The following is a 17,497-nucleotide window of genomic DNA, read 5'->3' as shown; positions in this document are numbered from 1 at the left end:
CTTCCCCCAGCAGGAAGCAGGATTTCCTCACTTCTCCTGTCCTCTCTTTCTGGGGCACTGTCCCATCTCTGCCTGACTTTGATCAGGTGGTTTGATACAGTACATTTTGATGATCTGACAATTTTCCTTCAACATGTCCAAACCCAGTCCTTGTACACTTTAAAACCAAGAATATCAAGCTAATGTCTTGTTTAGACATGCATTTCCCAACGTTTCTAACTTTCAAACATCCAGTGAAAAGTCTGCTGAATCGGGACCCTTTCACACAGAACATTCTTGTCCACAGACCACTCACACATATTGAATTGACATATACTCTTAGCTCCTCTGTCAGCCCATGAGTTCATTACCTTCTTCCTGTTGATGAGGTCCTTATGTCCTTATTGCTCCCTAAGTGGAATATTGCGAAAACAGGCATGTTCCACAATCTCTTCTCAACCTCACTAGTGTTCTGTGGAGATATGGTGACAGAACACCATGAGCCTAGTGATACCAGTGTCCAATCTTACATACAGTATCAGTCAAGAAGAGTTAATCATAGGGCTGGTTCTGGTCCAATAGTAATTTATCAGGTTAAGTGAGTAAGGCTTAGGCTGATCTTAGACCTGGGATCTTTATGCTTAGTGTTCTGTATTCCTGGTAAATATGTAAGTGGGTAGGGGATGCACACTTCCCACTCTCCTTTGCTCTGATCTCAATGGCATGGAAGTTCATGGTTCCCCTTTGGCCAACCCTCCACCCCAACCCATGTGACAGGATATACATCTGTGTGATTAAGGGGATAGCGCTATATCTCTGTCTCACTATTCTCTATGAGAGACACCTGAACACACAGCCAGATCCCCTCTCTCTTTCTGGACTGGAGAACTATCTTACACCACCATTAGGATACCAAACTATGCACCAGCTATAATGACGCCCAGTGCAACCCTCGCTGTGCTCCTCTGCCTCATGCAAGCCCTCTGCTGTACTGCTGAAATAGGTATGTGTGTGGTTTTCTCTCATTTATCTACTATGTCTATTTGTTTGCCATACCATGTTGTGACAGTCATGATATCTGTTGATATCTTTTCCAATGCATAGCTAAGATTAGGCAGCTAATTCATTAATTAATTAGCTAGTTAAATGTAATAGAGTTAGAGTATTCTGCAGACCGATTATCAATATTTCAAGAATGCCTTTCTTGCAAAGCATTTCACTATGTCAATTACGGCTGTATGCAATGTACATGACAAATAAAATTAGAATTGATTTGTTTATCTTTTGATGCAAGGATTTATTTAGTAGCAATGAGTAGTTGTAGTCCCTCTGTATAGTAAGTTTTGCAATGCATGCTGACAGATAATGCTTAAGTACTAATATAGATGTAAAAAGTATGCAAAAAGTACAAATGTATACTAAAAGTACTAATATACATTTTTAAAGATGTTTTTAGATTTATATTCAGTGATTTTGATAGTGAAATTAAGCAATATGCTGTACAGTTGCAGTTCCTTTTGTGAGGATAAGTTTTTAGGAATAAGGAACATACCAATGAACATATCAATGGCTAACATACCAAGTGGGGCATTTCACTTCACACCGTGCCTAACAACTCCCTGACAATAGTGGCGATAAATCACGGCCTCGAGGACATTATTGCTTAAATTAATAAATAATAAATTGAATGTGAAGTTTGTACAAAAAGTCTGGCAACTACTCCCTTTAATTGGGTGTATTCCGTAGTAATACAATATGGCAGTTGTTCATCATACAGACTGTTAATGAGCATAGCTGTAGACCCCTGAGAGAGTTGAGACCTGAGATATAAACTGTACATTGATTTAACCCCCCCCCCCCACACACACACACACACACACACACAGTTGCAGTTCCTTTTGTGAACATCAATGACAAACATACCAAGTGGGGCATTTCGCTTCTCACCGTGTCTAACAACTCCCCACCCCCTCCCCCAATGCCACAGACAGCGGCTCCTTCCTGATCTACAATGATGACCATAACATGTGTGTGGTGGTGGTGAGCTCCAGTGTGGTGAAGATGGCTCCCTGTAACCCCGAATCCCAGAACCAGCAGTTCCGCTGGGTCTCTCAGTCACGCCTCATCAGCCTGTCTATCAAGATGTGTTTGGGAGCCCAGGACCTGAAGGACTGGGTCAAGGTGCTGCTCTTCCCCTGCGACGAGAAGAGTGAGCTCCAGCACTGGGAGTGTAAGAATCAGACTCTGTTTGGCCTCAAAGACAAGGCTCTGCACCTCAACTACGGCAACCACAATGAGAAGAATATGATGATATACCAGGGTTCGGGCGATTGGAGTCGATGGAAGGCCTATGGCACCAACAAAGACCTCTGCTCCAAAGGGTATCAAGGTAATGGGGGGGGGGGGGGGGGCTAGAGATGGTCAGGTACTATAGGCATGGAGATGCTCAGTAAATATACTGTATAGAATTCAGGTTAAAGGGATGTTCCAACTTTTAATTTTTTTTTCCTGGTTTGGCTCATTCTGGAAATATGTACAAAAAACCTTGCAGACACTCCAAACCAACTTATATTATGACAGAATTCCCACATTTTTTTAAAGTCACTTTAGCATTGTGTTACCATGAAAATGAAAAAGCAAACATGTATTACAAAATGAAATAATGCAGACAAAGTCTTCAAAAAGGGATTCTGTCAGATTGGAGTGTCTGAAAGGTGTTTTGGACATATTTACAGAACTATGGGGCCCAAGATATGACTGCTCAGTATCTAAGGAAGCAACACAAACTGTCTGGGCTAATCAACTACACCCACAGTCAGGGCCAAACTAGGAAAGAATGTTAAAGAAGTGGAACATCCCTTTAAATCAATGGACTAGTGCCTTAGTCATAAATGTTATAAAAACAACGCCTGGACTGTCTGGGAAGCAGCACCTTGATTTCTAAATTCTCTTTTGTTTCTCCCCCACTCAGAGATGTTCACACTAGGAGGGAATGCCTTTGGAAGCCCCTGCCAGTTCCCCTTCAAGTTTCTAGAGAAGTATTTCGCTGAGTGCACGTTGGAGGGTCGCTCAGATGGACAGCTCTGGTGCGGCACAGAGACAGATTACAATAAGGACAAGAAATGGGGCTTCTGTCCCTCAAAATGTAAGTACAGTATGACTTATCTGATTCATTAATGATGCTCTCTCTCTTACCATTGATCACAGTCACAGAGATAATGTAAGCCCCTATAGAAAAGTCCAAATCTTTTTGACCAACACAGTAGCTCAAATTGTATTGCCTACATTATCCTGATGATTTTGTGAAAACAGGGCAAAGACAAGGGTTTAAGATGGATTTACCAGTCTAAAATACTTGCATCAATGGAAAATCAAACTGTGTAGGGACAATATCCAACTCAAACAATGCAAATCCCCCTGCGTTGCCTGTGATATGGCTCAATTCCTAACCTAATTAAAACACTTTCTTTGATTTTCCTGTTTTTCTGTGACCTCGCTGGAGGTCATCATTGGGGAGGTCGGTGCTGAGGAGGTCTGGTCTCTGACCCACGACAGAAAAAACACCAACGCTTCCTCTCCTTTCCCTAGCTGTGGATGCAACTCTGTGTTTCTTTTCCTCCCTCCCCTGACTGAGCCACAATCCTGTCTTCCCCTGACGCTGCTCCAAAACTGGGACAGGAACAGGAAGAAAGCTTCCTTTCAATATAGTTTTTGGTCAAACATTACAACAGTCATAGATGGGGGTAGTTCTAAAGAGTGACAGGAGTAAATCTGTTCTTCAGTTCTTCAACTATTATTGATAGTATATGATTAAAAACACTCAAACTGTAACGAAAAACAGCTTTTTTCACTATCTTCAACATCATTCTAAAAATAGAAAGATAAATAGATAAACATAATGTGCTAATCTGTTGATATTTTCTTCTCCCTCTCCTTCTTCTTCTTATCCTCCTCTTCCATGATGTGCTCCTGTACCCCAGCATCTACAGGCTGGGACACTGACCCAGTGACGGGGGTTCTGTACCAGAGGAACACCCAGTCAGTGCTTACCTGGCACCAGGCCAGAAAGAGCTGCCAGCAGCAGGGGGCTGACCTCCTTAGCATCGTGGAGCTCCACGAGCAGACCTACATCTCAGGTACATTAGCCTACTATAGTAGGCCTCATCTCCTGGTGAGGAGATAGCCGTATGCGTTGCAGTCATGGTCTGTGGCTAGCTATTCTACTAACTGTAACTGTATACAGACCAGATATATCAGGTCCCAATACAGTCTGATGGTGTAATGGTTGTCGTTCACACAGGTTTGATCAATATCCTGGGCACAGCTCTGTGGATCGGACTCAACAGCCTGGATTTTGAGAGTGGATGGCAGTGGAGTAATGGAAACCCATTCAGATATCTAAACTGGGCCCCAGGTGAGAGTAAAATCAACATGTACAGTACTATACAAAAGAGTTCTATAGCCATGATGCATTATCCACTGTACTTTCTTTGATGGGTAAAAATGTGATTGAAATATTAAGTAGATGGGTTTATATTTCCAAAAGGACATCCATCGACGGAGCCTGGGCTTACCTGTGCAACCCTGAATGCTGGCAAAGCGTCCAAGTGGGAGAGCAGTGAATGCAGTAAGAAGTTGGGCTACATTTGTCGTAAAGGAAACTCCACCACTCTGGCCCCTGCCCCTATAGGTAAAAACACATTACAGTCATGAACTGTATAGTAGCAATACTACAGTTATTTAATCTGACTTATGCCATGAAGCAACATAAGCAGATTTTAAAATGGATACTAAAATGTATCCATTTTACAGCCCACCACTTCCCGAATCCTCTGCTTCCTCTCTACTGAATTATCTTTGAACCCCCTCTCTGTAGGCAAAGACCAGCCCAGCTTCTGTCCCAGTCACTGGATCCCTTACGCAGGACACTGCTACTTCCTGGAGCGCAGCAAGAAGATCTGGAGGGACGCCTTGTCTGCCTGTCACAAAGATGGAGGGGACCTGGCCAGCATCCACAACATCGAGGAACAGAGCTTCATTATCTCCCAGACAGGATACTGTGAGTACTCAACAAGCCCTGTTGTACAATAGTTTTTACTCTCATCATCTATCTAGGGGTGTATAAAGATCTGTCAAGCACTATGAGAAGGTTTTAGGAGGCATAATGTGTCCTGTTGGCATTACACATGACTCAGCTATCTTAATTTATATGATCAGCATGATGATGATCAGTGCTCGATGACTCCAGTGCCCACAGATGAACTGTGGATCGGTATGAACGACCAGAGGAGCCAGATGTTGTTTGAGTGGACCGACCGCTCCCACGTCACATTCACCCAGTGGCAGGCAGGGGAACCCTCCCACGGCACCAACCTCCAGGAGGACTGCGTCCTTATAAGAGGAAAGGTAACGTCCACAACTGACCTTCAATGGATGGGCTAGATGCTAATGGTGCTAATGCTAAGTGCTAACAGTGGCATTGATGATGTTTATGAGATGTATTGATACCTATAGTAAGGACATTGATGATGTGCTCTCTCCTCATTTTCCATACAGGATGGGAAGTGGGCTGATCATCTGTGTGACAAGGCATATGGATACATCTGTAAGAAGAAGGCCTCCACAAGACAGGCAGGTGCCCCAGAGGAAGTCAGTGCAGGATGCAAACTGGTGAGTGAGGTCATTTCCTAGGTATTACCCAACAAAGGTAATAGAGGGAGGGGTAGTACATGATAAAAACAGTATGATATCCAGAGAAAGAACAGTTTGAAACATTTTCAAAAGGACAATGGGGTCACATTGGTAGATAAAGATGTAAGTTAAAGATTTTTTATGGAACAATTTTGTTTGGAATTTTCTTCCTGAAGGGCTGGATCAGGTATGGTTACTACTGCTACAAAATTGGATTGGAGACCAAAACATTTGATGAGGCGAAGCAGATGTGCCAGGACAGTGGATCTAATTTGGTGGACGTGGCTGACAGGTACTGTATTACACAATGTCTTATTTCATTATTAGTTTGAGCCCAGGACCATATAATTATATTTATCTTGGCCTAAATGTTATGTCCTCTTCTCCTCTTTCTCTGTGTGTATTTCTGTGTGTGTGTGTGTGTGTTTGTGTGTTTGTGTGTGTGTATGCGTGTGCGTGTGTTTTTATTTAGATATGAGAATGCCTTCCTGGTCAGTGTGGTGGGTTTAAGGCCAGAAAAGTACTTCTGGACAGGCCTCTCTAACATGGCAGATATCAACACATTCAAGTGGAATACCCGCAGGGAGGTCAAGTTCACTCACTTCAACGTGGGCATGCCAGGTACAGTGACCCGTCCTAGATTCTCATTTACTCTACTGTAGATGGTTATACGATTCTAAGGTTATAAGATGTTCACAGACAGCTACTACTGACGGTTATAGACAGCTAACTGTAGATCAATTATAGCATTAAACTTTCCCAATTGGAGATCTAAATGAAACCACTAAATTGTTCCTTTGCTTTCTATGTGTTTGAAAAAAGACAGAAAACAAGGCTGCGTGGCTATGACAACTGGAACGTTTGCGGGACTATGGGATGTGCTCAGCTGCAACAAAAAAGAGAAGTACATCTGCAAGACATTGGCGGAGGGGGTAACGACCACAACGGTGCCTCCCACCACCGTGCCTCAGAGCTGCGCAAGTGGATGGACACCTGCTGCCAAGAGGAATGTCTGTTACAAGGTAGGAGGACATACTGCACTTTGTTGGAGTGGAGTGTTGTTACTGAGTCCTCTATGGAAGGGGCACTTTCCAAAGGAGAACCATAGCCTATTTCACCACTAGTACTTTACTATCAGGATGAAATTAATAAAATCTGTATCCTTCCCCTTAATAAGGTTTACAGAAAGAATTCCGAAAACAAGAAGACATGGTCGGAGGCAAGAGACTTCTGCAAGGCCATTGGTGGAGACCTGATGAGCATTCACAGTGGGCAAGACTTGAACAACTCTCCGTAAGTCATCCTCATAGCTGTCATCCATAATCCAAATTGTTTTTCATCTGTACCACAATGATCTACTCTCTGACTGTCATGTGGTTTCCATGGTTTCTGTTTGGTCAGGTACCATTCCTCTGATGGGGTCTGGATCGGCCTCAGCACTCAGGATCCTAACGCTGGTTTCGTCTGGGTTGATGGAACTGCAGTGAGTACCACTAACTCATCTTTACTGGGATAAGACTCACCCCCAACTCTTCCTGAGCATTAGCACATTTTTGGCTTGTTCCAGCCTAGAAGTCCATTCTATTCAAACATAAATGTTATTGATGAATGACTTATTCACCCCCTGGATGAAGCCTGTGCAGTATGTATGCGTAATATTATTCCAACGTTGTTTTCCAGTTCAGCTATGAGAACTGGGGCTTTGGAGAACCCAACAACCACAATGATAATGAGTACTGTGCAGAGGTCCAGTTTTACTATGGACGCCAATGGAACGATCGACACTGTGACGCCTACAACAACTGGGTCTGCGAGATCCGCAAAGGTCGATCATCTCCGCTGATTTACAATGCAGTTGATTTATTTAGATGTAATTCAGCATTTGAAACATTAACAATACCATCCACTTAAATACAGTATTACTTGTTTATACATTTTTTACCTGATAGAATGAACGCCTATACTCCTATGCTAATCCATAGTGTTCTTGAATCCACAGGAGCGACTCCCAAACCCCCTCCTACTGCAGTTGTGCCAGGTAATGTACCGAATTTTTGAAATACATCTCAATAGTAATCTGTTCCACATCTTTCAGCAAATAGTTCAGTCAATAACTGGGAACAATTGGCCAACAATCCCAAACACTTATCGCTATCTTCCATCACTATCTATCGCTAATTTCAAGCTATTTTCTCTTCACTGCAGTGTACAACATCACCAAGGATGGCTGGGTAGAGTACAATGATTCACAGTATTTCTTCAACACTGAGAATGTCCCCATGGAGGATGCCAGAACATTCTGCAGAGAGAACTCTGGTGACCTGGCAGTCATCACTGGGGAAAGCGAGAGGAGGTTTTTATGGAAACAGGTAAAGACATTTAGATGTTACCCAATGTGATCACTCTGGTCTGCCAAGCTTCTATCTTGGAAAACTAATAATGATGAACAGTGATCTTACAAAATTTGAATTAGGTCAGACATTGAGTTTTTAGTAGTAATACACTCTTAGAAAATGTATTTGTTCCAGTAGGGAAACCCTTTGCAGAACCCTTCTGGGTTTCTTCTGGAACCCTCTGTGGAAAGCGTTCAACATGAGACAGCATGGAACACAAAAGGGTTCTAAAAAGGGACACAAAAGTTCCTACAGGAACAAATCAAAACCAGAGATTGTATATACAGTATACAGTACATGTATAGTAGAGATATGCCACTCTCTTGATTTACTATTGTTTTTGCGAGAGATGGTAAAGATGGCGCCAGTACCACATGGGGATACATTTCTGACCAATTACCACGCATTTATAGATTAGCCTAGAGAGTTGTGGTTTTTAGGTTTGCATTGCTAGGAACACGTCTTGCTAGGAACCAACTTGCTAGGAACCGCATTGCTGCCGCCCATCTGGTCTTCAATCTCCCCAAATTCTCCCATGTCACTCTCCTCCTCCGCAGCCTTCACTGGCTCCCGGTAGCAGCTCGCATCAAATTCAAGACCCTGGTGCTGGCCTACCAGGCGGCAAAGGGAACAGCTCCTCCCTACTTGCAAGCAATGGTCAGTCCCCAAACCCCTGCCCGATCACTCCGCTCTTCCACCTCGGCTGGCTGCCTGGCACCGCCGCCTGTATGTGGATGCAGCAGCCGCACTACTCGGTCACGGCTTTTCACTGTCCTGGCGCCCCGCTGGTGGAATGAGCTTCCAACTGCTGTCATGACTGTAGAGTCACTACCAATCTTCTGCTCTAGATTGAAGACCCATCTCTTCAGGCTACATCTTAACGGTCCCTCCTAAAGACCTCTTCACCCCCACTACCCCCCTGTACAAGTTTCTCTCCTGTTAATAAAATAAAATATAAAAAAAATTAATAATAATAATAAAAAAAGGTTTCCTTTCTTCTAGCATTGTGATGGTGTAATGCAGGGGTTCCCAATACGTCGATTACGATCGAACGGTCGATCGCGAGTGTAGTGTGGGTCGATCGCGTGACATTAAAAGAATCACGTGGTATTAGGACGTGATTTTTTTTTTTACGACGGACATTTGTGCTTCAGCACGGTACGAGGCAATTGAGCCAGTGTGAGTGCGCCACTTGATTGACTTACAATGCGGCCAGTCTGAGATCGCTTCTCTTCTACGGGTCACGTGTCACCATGCATTCGCATGTATATATTTCGCAATATATATTTAGCATTTTTTAATGTAGGTAGATCATTTTGACCTGGTCATTTTGAAAGTAGCTCGCAAGCCGAAAAAGTGTGGGCACCCCTGGTGTAATGGTAATGGTGGGTGTGGAAACTATCCGTAGAAATGAACCGCAGAGCAGAGTGAAACCGAGTCTAGTGGTTTAAGAACTGAGGTGCATGTAAATTGTGCTATAAATTGTGTCACCATAATCGAGGCCAGCGAGGAACGTCGCCTGGACAATCTTCCTCCTATTCTCAAAGGTGAAGCATGACTTATTCATATACAAAAAAAACTTCTTTTTTTTTCAAACGTTTTTCAAAATGCGTTTTAAAGGACAGTTTATCTTCAATCCAAATTCTCAGACACTTATAATGAGGGACAATCAATATTACGGAATCTAGAGAAGAACATACATTTAGTTTTGTCCTCATTCAGCACCAGTTTAAGATTAACAAGTGATTTTGGAATCGAATCAAAACCATGCTGAAGGTCAAGAATGGCCTGCTGAGCTGAGGGGGCACAGGAGTAGACAACAGTATAGACAGTATCATCAGCATGAAGACGTCATTTAAACATTTTCAAGGACAAACATTATTTATGTAAACGGTAAACAGCAGTGGATCTAGAATCGAACCTTGCGGAACACCTTTATTAATATTGAGAAAACTAGACTGAACATACATTGAGTCCTATCCTGCAGGTAATTTTGAAACCTATTACAGGCTGACTGATCCAAACCAATGGCAGATAACCTCTGAAATAAGAGGGCATGATCAACAGTATAGAAAGCCTTAGAGAGGTCAATATAGAGGGCTGCACAATACTGTTTCTTATCCAGAGAGATCACAATGTCATTTATAACTTGGGAAGCAGCAGAGATGGTGCTATGTCCAGTCCTAAAACCTGAATGGTGCACATTTAAAAGGCATTTTATTGTGAAAAAGGGCCGCATCTGAGAATTGTTCAGGGACTCTATTTTAGCTAAAGAAGAAAGCCTCGAGATAGGAAGAATCACTGGGATCACCCTCCTTATGAAGTACATTGGCTGCTTTCCATACTTTGGGAATGGTACCAGAGAGAATTGTCATGTAAAAAAATATGAGCCAGTGGTTCAGCTATTAATTGTGCAGAGAGCTGCAGAGATAATATGTTGGTTAAAGGTGTTACCTATTCTTGTTTTATCCGTAATGATGAAATTGGATAACACTTGTTGAGGTAAAGAGGAAGAGGAACTATTGTTTCAATGATTTAACTGCTTTCCAAAATGTAGCTGGGTCACCACCAGAATCAGAGATAGGGCTCTGTTTTCAGCCATATAGACTCTTATCACCGTCAAACTAGTGGCATTTCCTAGATACAATCTTAACACAAGGCATTCAAATTGCTTGGGTACAGAAGTGGAATTCAATACAGAAGGAAACGGATAACTCCCCACTAGCATTTGTCTCTGTACTAACTCAGATTGGTACCAATACAAGGTTGTTTACAGACACATCATGTCTTGAACGAGGCTTTGAAGAACACATTTTTGGTACTAATTAAAACCTTTGGTTTTTTTTGTTTCTTTTGACATCTTTGTGATTTGTTTTGTTTTACAGATATCCAGAAACTCAGAAAGACAATACTACATTGGCATGACTGTTAATTTGGACAAGTCCTTCAGGTAAATACAAATGCTATGGCTTTGTATCATATTACACATACACTCTTAGAAAATAAGGTGCTACCTATAACCATAAAGGGTTCTTTGCCTGTCCCTGAATAACTATTTTGGGTTCCATGTAAAACCCTGTGTTCATATTTGACATGAATATACCTGCGATCTATACAGAGGGGAAAAAGGGAGAATAGTTGATGGAACACATGTTTACAGCCTGGTTTGTGTTTGTGTATTTTTAGCTGGTTGGATGGCTCTCCTGTCATGTTTACTGCATGGGAACAAAATGAACCCAACTTTGCGAACAACGACGAAAACTGTGTGACGATGTACAAGAGCATGGGTGAGCCTCATTCCCGAGCATGGAGGTGGGAGGTATCACACCCCAGATACTATGTTTGTGGATGTTATTTAGCAGTAATTCTCTCCATCATGTTGTTTTTCTCTACATTGTTTACATCTGTAGGGTACTGGAATGACATAAACTGTGGTGTAGAGCTGGCCTCCATTTGCAAAAGAAGTAAGAATTTCACCAATACAACCGTGACCCCTACCGACATACCCAAGGGAGGATGTGCCCCAGAATGGTTAGCTTTCCACGGAAAGGTAACAACTACAACACAACCACCATGAAATTGTCACTAGAATAAAATACTCCACATAAACTATGTACAACACACATTAGCATGAGAAGTGTACCAACATAGTGTTGTCTTAGCTTGGGGTAATAATGTACTTGCTTTAAGCGACCTGAGAGTTATGCACTGTCTATGTGTATTGCTACTGTACCGAACATGTGCGAACATGAGGTGACCCCATGTTACACTGACCTGGACATGCATTTGAAAGTTATCTTCTATCTATGCTGTTGCATGTGTTACAACATACAGTGCTGACGGATCATGTTCACACAGTGCTACCAATTAATATGGAGGCCGAACGACAAAAAGCCTTGGCAGGAGGCCAGGACTCACTGCATAAGTCAGGGAGGAAATCTGGTATCTATCCTCAGTGAAAAAGAGCAAGGTGGGTGACAAAGCCATCCACTTAGACCTAGCTGCCAAAGCTACCTGACCACACATTCTACACAGTCTAATAGAATGCCTCAAATATGACTATGATCTAAAGATAATGTTGGCTAATATTATGTCATCAACATCTGTGATCTCCTCACTGTTCTGACTGGTCCTCTCTTCTCCCAGCGTTTCTTACCACCCAGATGGTTGGGATTCCTCAGGACATGTGGATAGGTCTAAATGATGTCAACTGGGAACACCGCTACCTGTGGACAGAGGGGAAAAAGGTCTCCTATACCAACTGGGCCAAAGGACATCCAACGTCAATGCCTCCTGGGATCATGCACTCTGACGGGGTACAATACTGACACCACAGCTTTTAAACTAACATTAGTCAGTTAAGGTATTTGCTTTGACATACTGTACAGTATAGTACATTGCATTTTCCTTACCTCCCTCTTTCCCTCTGTCTCTCTCAGGTGTTTGACTGTGTGATCTTGGTGGGCAGCTCCTCCAAACAAACAGGGCTCTGGAAGGTGGAAGATTGCTTAGGATCGCAAGGCTACATCTGTAAAAGGAAAATTGGTGAGAAACCATCAACAGTGAGGTTACTCACTTCATAGTCCTGTGTATTTCATGTCCAGTGATAATGAACACAAAATTAATCTCTCTTGTCTCCTTTGGTTTTAGATACTCAGATTGTAGTCCACGCCACAACGGTGTCACCAAAGACTTTCTCCAAGCTTGGCAACGACTCCTTCAAACTGGTGACGCAGAAGATGAAATGGCTTGAGGCCAGGAGGCAGTGCCAAGCAGACGATGCCGAACTGGCCAGCATCCTGAACCCCATCACCCAGGCCTACATCACACTGAAATCACACAAGTACAATGAGCCTGTGTGGATTGGCCTCAACAACAATGTGGTAAAGGACCTTAGTGCTGATATCTCCCTACATAGACAAATGAGGCAAAATCTCCCATACGGATGTACTGTATACAGTTAGCTACAATAGTTTTCCTTCTGTGCGGCCCCACAGAGGACTTGAAATTGAGAGGATCAGCACCACACTAACTATAGGCTATATCCACTCTTATACACTGTTTGATGTCAATTTAAAACACTGAGGAAGTTTTGGATATAAACCTACTGTTTTCAGCTGCATTTTACGCATTTTTTTTAATCATTTTTCTCTCCGTCTCACAGACTGGAGGCCGTTTTATGTGGGTGGACAACTGGCCACTATCTTACACCAAATGGGGCCCAGACGAGCCCAAAAACAACATGGGCTGTGTTTACATTGACGTGGATGGGAAGTGGAAGACAGGATCATGCACCAACACCTACTACTCAATGTGCAAGACGTCACTATGTACGACAATCCCTTCAATCCTTGCCCATACAGTTTCTATGCATACAAGGCTGTAAAACATACTGTATAAATAGTAAACATATATGAACTGGTTGTCTGAATTCAGATCTGCATCATTAGCCTTATCTATGAACATCTAAGAAGAGCTTATTTTGATTGCCATTGTTTCTCCTCTCAGACCAATTCTCAGTGCTAACAATTTTCAGGACTAATTTGATAATTCCCCTTCTGCAGTGGTGGCCCCCACACTGCCCCCTCAGCTCCCTGGCAACTGCCCTGAGCCCAAGAAACGCAAGACATGGGTGCCCTTCAGAGGCCACTGCTACGCCTTCCTCCACTCTGTGGTGGATAACTGGGCCCATGCCACTGTCGAATGTCTCAGAATGGGTACACACTAACTCCACCTCCTTTACACTACATCACTGTTATTCACATTACAAAATACTGTATCATAATTGAATGCAACTGAGTGAAAAACCTTGAAATTATTCGATGTGAGTAGTCACACCCTCTCACTGTGGCCAATAGGAGCGACCCTATTGAGTATTGAGGATCCCATGGAGGGCAGCTTCATCCAGGAGTATATTGAGCTGATGCAAGATGGCGCCAAGTCCTTCTGGATCGGCCTATATAAGAGCCATGAAGGTCAGCACCTCTGTTCTAAGAGGAGAATTCGATAACTCTTTACTGTACATTAAGTTGCTGCCAATATGTGTAGTAACGCTGTAATTACTTTAGTAACAACATTGTATTAACAAGTTATCTGTCCTCTTCAAACCTCTCTCCTAACTGCAACACCAACTGCAACACCATGATTACCGGTGGTACAATGTACAATAACCATTAATTACCTATCAGAGGATGTTAGTTTGACCTATTCCTCTTGTCTCAGGTGAGTGGATGTGGATTGACAACAGTGCCGTGGTCTATACCAACTGGAAATCAGGGATGCCAAAGAAAGGCCTGGACTCCTGTGTGGAGATCCATTCTGACAGTAATCAGTGGAGCACCAACAGCTGCTCCAGATACAAGTCCTACATCTGCAAAACACCTAAAAGTGAGTCCGATTCAGCAGATTAATTCAAGCATTTTAGATGAGATCATGATATCTGAGTTATTCTGTGTTTAATGTATTGGCTTATAAGTGTCATTTACATCTTTTTGCAGTCATTACACCAACAGAAAAGCCACCAGTTGTCGGTAAGCTGTATTATGAATATCTTATTTATGTATTTTTTACCTTTAGTTCAAACCTTACTGGATGAAGACTTTTCTGGATTAACAACATTGTGTTGATTTGATTAAGTATATTCTTAGTAATTGACTAGCCTAGTATTACACTAACTATAAATCCATCAGGTAAGTGCCATGAATAATACTGTGACTTGCTGTCATCTATAGCCCACATTGTGGATGAGGCGCCCCATGGGTATGCTGGCATCGCTGTAGCTGTCGTACTGGTCATAATCACCGTGGTGGGACTTGGTGCCTTCCTCCTCCGTAAACGAATACCTACCCCTGTCCTGGGAGAGTGCACTTTCGACAACACCTTGTACTTCAACACCGATCCATCCCGCACCATCACCACCGTGGATACCAAGGGCCTTGTGGCCAACATAGAGCAGAACGAACAGGCTTAGATAGGAGGCAGAGAATAACCAAACCGCATGGTGAAGACTTAGATCACAGAGACTGAACAGCTTTGGTATGAGACATACTGTACCTACGTACTGAAATACACTATGGAGCACAACAACAGATTTTTATCTGATGATGTCTGATCTGCACAGCTGACAGGCAGATTTGAATGTTAGCAGACAAAGCCCCAATGAACCTGAGCCTGCTGCTGAGATGATTCTGACCCAATCAGAAAAACTAGATTTACTGCAGACCATCTCGTACTATTTAGTGTACATTCTTATCCTTGGTCCCTATCTTACTTGCTCTGTAAATAATCAAGCCAAAACATATTACCATAAATTGTCCAGCATATTTTCCACTTGTCCAGAACGCCTTGCTCTAACGCATTTTGTGCAAACCCTGCACAAAATGTTGAATTGAGGATATGCTTATAGAAAAATAAGAGAATGTAGCAGAGTTGTATGTTCAAAATACAATCATGAATCTTTCTTATCCATGCTTCAGCTGATTTCTGTCCATTTCTCTCCATTTCACCACTCAATTTCTGTCTGACGGTATTGTAAATAGATGCTCAAAAAAAGAATAAAGTTTTAAAACAAAAGTCTTTGGCCTTATACCCTTTCCAATATCATATGATCACTTTGATTTACAAAGATATCTAAATACAGTGAGTCCACCAAAAAACGTGTATTTACAGCATAACAGCAGATGCATGTAAAGAGACTACTACTTACACACATAATATATCAATACATATGGAAACAAAGATTAAGTGATTTAAGAAATTTATATTTTCAAATGGGCTTTTAGTTATTCTATTGTATTCATTGGATCATTGGTCCATTTGAACACACTACAGCCTCATCACTCTGGGGCAGATTGAATAGCAATGGACATATTTAAGAGGACAGAAAGAGATGGAGAGAGGTCATTAATGTTACCATGGCCACCACAAGGGGCCTCAGAGACAAGAGGCGTGTGGAATGTCCAGTGTCCCTTTTAGGTCGTCCAACAGCACAAAGGAAACACTGCCTCAGAAACCCACTCAGTCCTGTCTGTCAATACACTGAGACTTGGCCTCTCCTTATTACAGTAACAACCTATGAGGACATTTATTTAACTTCACGCATGCATGCACGCACGCACGCACACACTCACTCACGCATTCACTCACTCCCTCACTCAGTAAAGGTGTGTTAGTACTGGATGTGTAAACTTAAAAAAAAGAAGCATACAGTCATCTTCAGTACACTTCCTAAAGCAAACAATAAAAGCATATGTATTATTGTAATATTACATAACACCAGGCCAGACTGTCTTCAGGTTGTGAATACTGATTATCCAGTGGCACAGAGGGGGGCCACAGGAATTAGCGGTTTTCAGAACAGTGCTCTCTTAGGCGTCAATCACTCTAGACTAGATCACCTTAACACACACACACACACACACACACACACACACACATACACAAACACACACACAAGCTCTACCTCACATACACACACACACACACACACACACACACACCCTCCTTACCCCCCTCTGTCCACCCTACGCCCGTGTGCTCGGAGTGCCCTCAGTGTTGAAATGAGGCAGATTTCTCCTTGGCAACCGGAGCCCTATAAGGCTGTTGCAGCTAATCCTTGAGAGCTTACACAATTCTTACTTCTCATAAGAGGGTTTTACCCATGCCCAGGAATTCTCCCCAAACAAACCCTGCCTCTTCATCCTGCACAGGAGGAAACAGCCCTAGACAGATCTAGCTGTTGAAAGGTGGAGCGGGAAGTACTTTACAGTAAGTCTCTTCATGTGTTTTTATGTCTTTCATTTCCAAAGTCAAAGTTTTTGATAAATGTACTGTTATGTTGTTCTACAGAAGTGTGTGTTGTTCAGGTCTGTGTGACATTCAGGATACATGGTGTGGGAGGATGTTGGAATCTTGCGCAGGAACTCAGAGCTAGCGTTGGCGTGCGGGCACTTTTACGTTTGATCCAGGATGACTCAGGGATCATACAATATAAGAATGTTCATGCTCTAGGCTTCTGGGACTGTTACTCAGCATGCTCCTTGCTGCTACTCACAGTGTTAGCAATCCTCTCACGCTCATGCCGTGGGATTCAATTGCATTCTAGAGCCATCTTTTAGTTTAAATTCATGATGAAAAGCTGATTCACTGGTGAACAGGAAGACATAATGAGATATCCAGTTTAATAAAACATTTGCACACATACAGCACATTTCTACCTTAGAGTGATATACTTGTGTAATGTGCTCAGCCCTTGTCACAGTCTCAGTGTTGCTGTAAAGTGGCTTTACTCTCTAATCTGCACAGTACTGTTCCTTAGAGGAATGTTATTGTTCAGATGTGAAGCCAGGAGTTTCTCCCAGTCTGTCTGTCTGTCTGATATAGTACATAGCTTACAGTTCAGACCGAGGCTTTCCCCACAAACATGACACACAAGT

The 17,497-nt window shown here is 42.6% G+C and overlaps 1 protein-coding gene across 1 annotated transcript; it reads left to right on the top strand.

Annotated features, from left to right (window-relative positions):
* Positions 1–874: 874 nt before the first annotated feature.
* On the top strand, positions 875–15,420 carry mrc1a (mannose receptor, C type 1a). The gene is made up of 30 exons (XM_083670946.1): positions 875–982; positions 1,967–2,368; positions 2,951–3,124; positions 3,960–4,115; positions 4,280–4,393; positions 4,526–4,669; positions 4,856–5,038; positions 5,228–5,385; positions 5,536–5,649; positions 5,847–5,962; positions 6,143–6,291; positions 6,493–6,692; positions 6,848–6,963; positions 7,072–7,153; positions 7,351–7,495; positions 7,670–7,708; positions 7,876–8,039; positions 10,949–11,013; positions 11,250–11,350; positions 11,474–11,613; positions 11,922–12,033; positions 12,210–12,379; positions 12,503–12,608; positions 12,714–12,946; positions 13,228–13,393; positions 13,628–13,780; positions 13,922–14,038; positions 14,286–14,450; positions 14,561–14,593; positions 14,795–15,420. The coding sequence occupies exons 1-30, from the start codon at positions 913–915 to the stop codon at positions 15,031–15,033; spliced, it is 4,326 nt and encodes a 1,441-aa protein (XP_083527072.1). The 5' UTR covers positions 875–912; the 3' UTR covers positions 15,034–15,420.
* The last annotated feature ends 2,077 nt before the right edge of the window (positions 15,421–17,497 follow it).

This window comes from Argentina silus (genome assembly GCF_951799395.1).
Source record: "Argentina silus genome assembly, chromosome: 1".
NCBI lineage: Eukaryota > Metazoa > Chordata > Actinopteri > Argentiniformes > Argentinidae > Argentina > Argentina silus.
The sequence above is the reverse complement of the archived record's forward strand: the minus strand, read 5'-3'. Positions and strand labels throughout refer to the sequence as shown.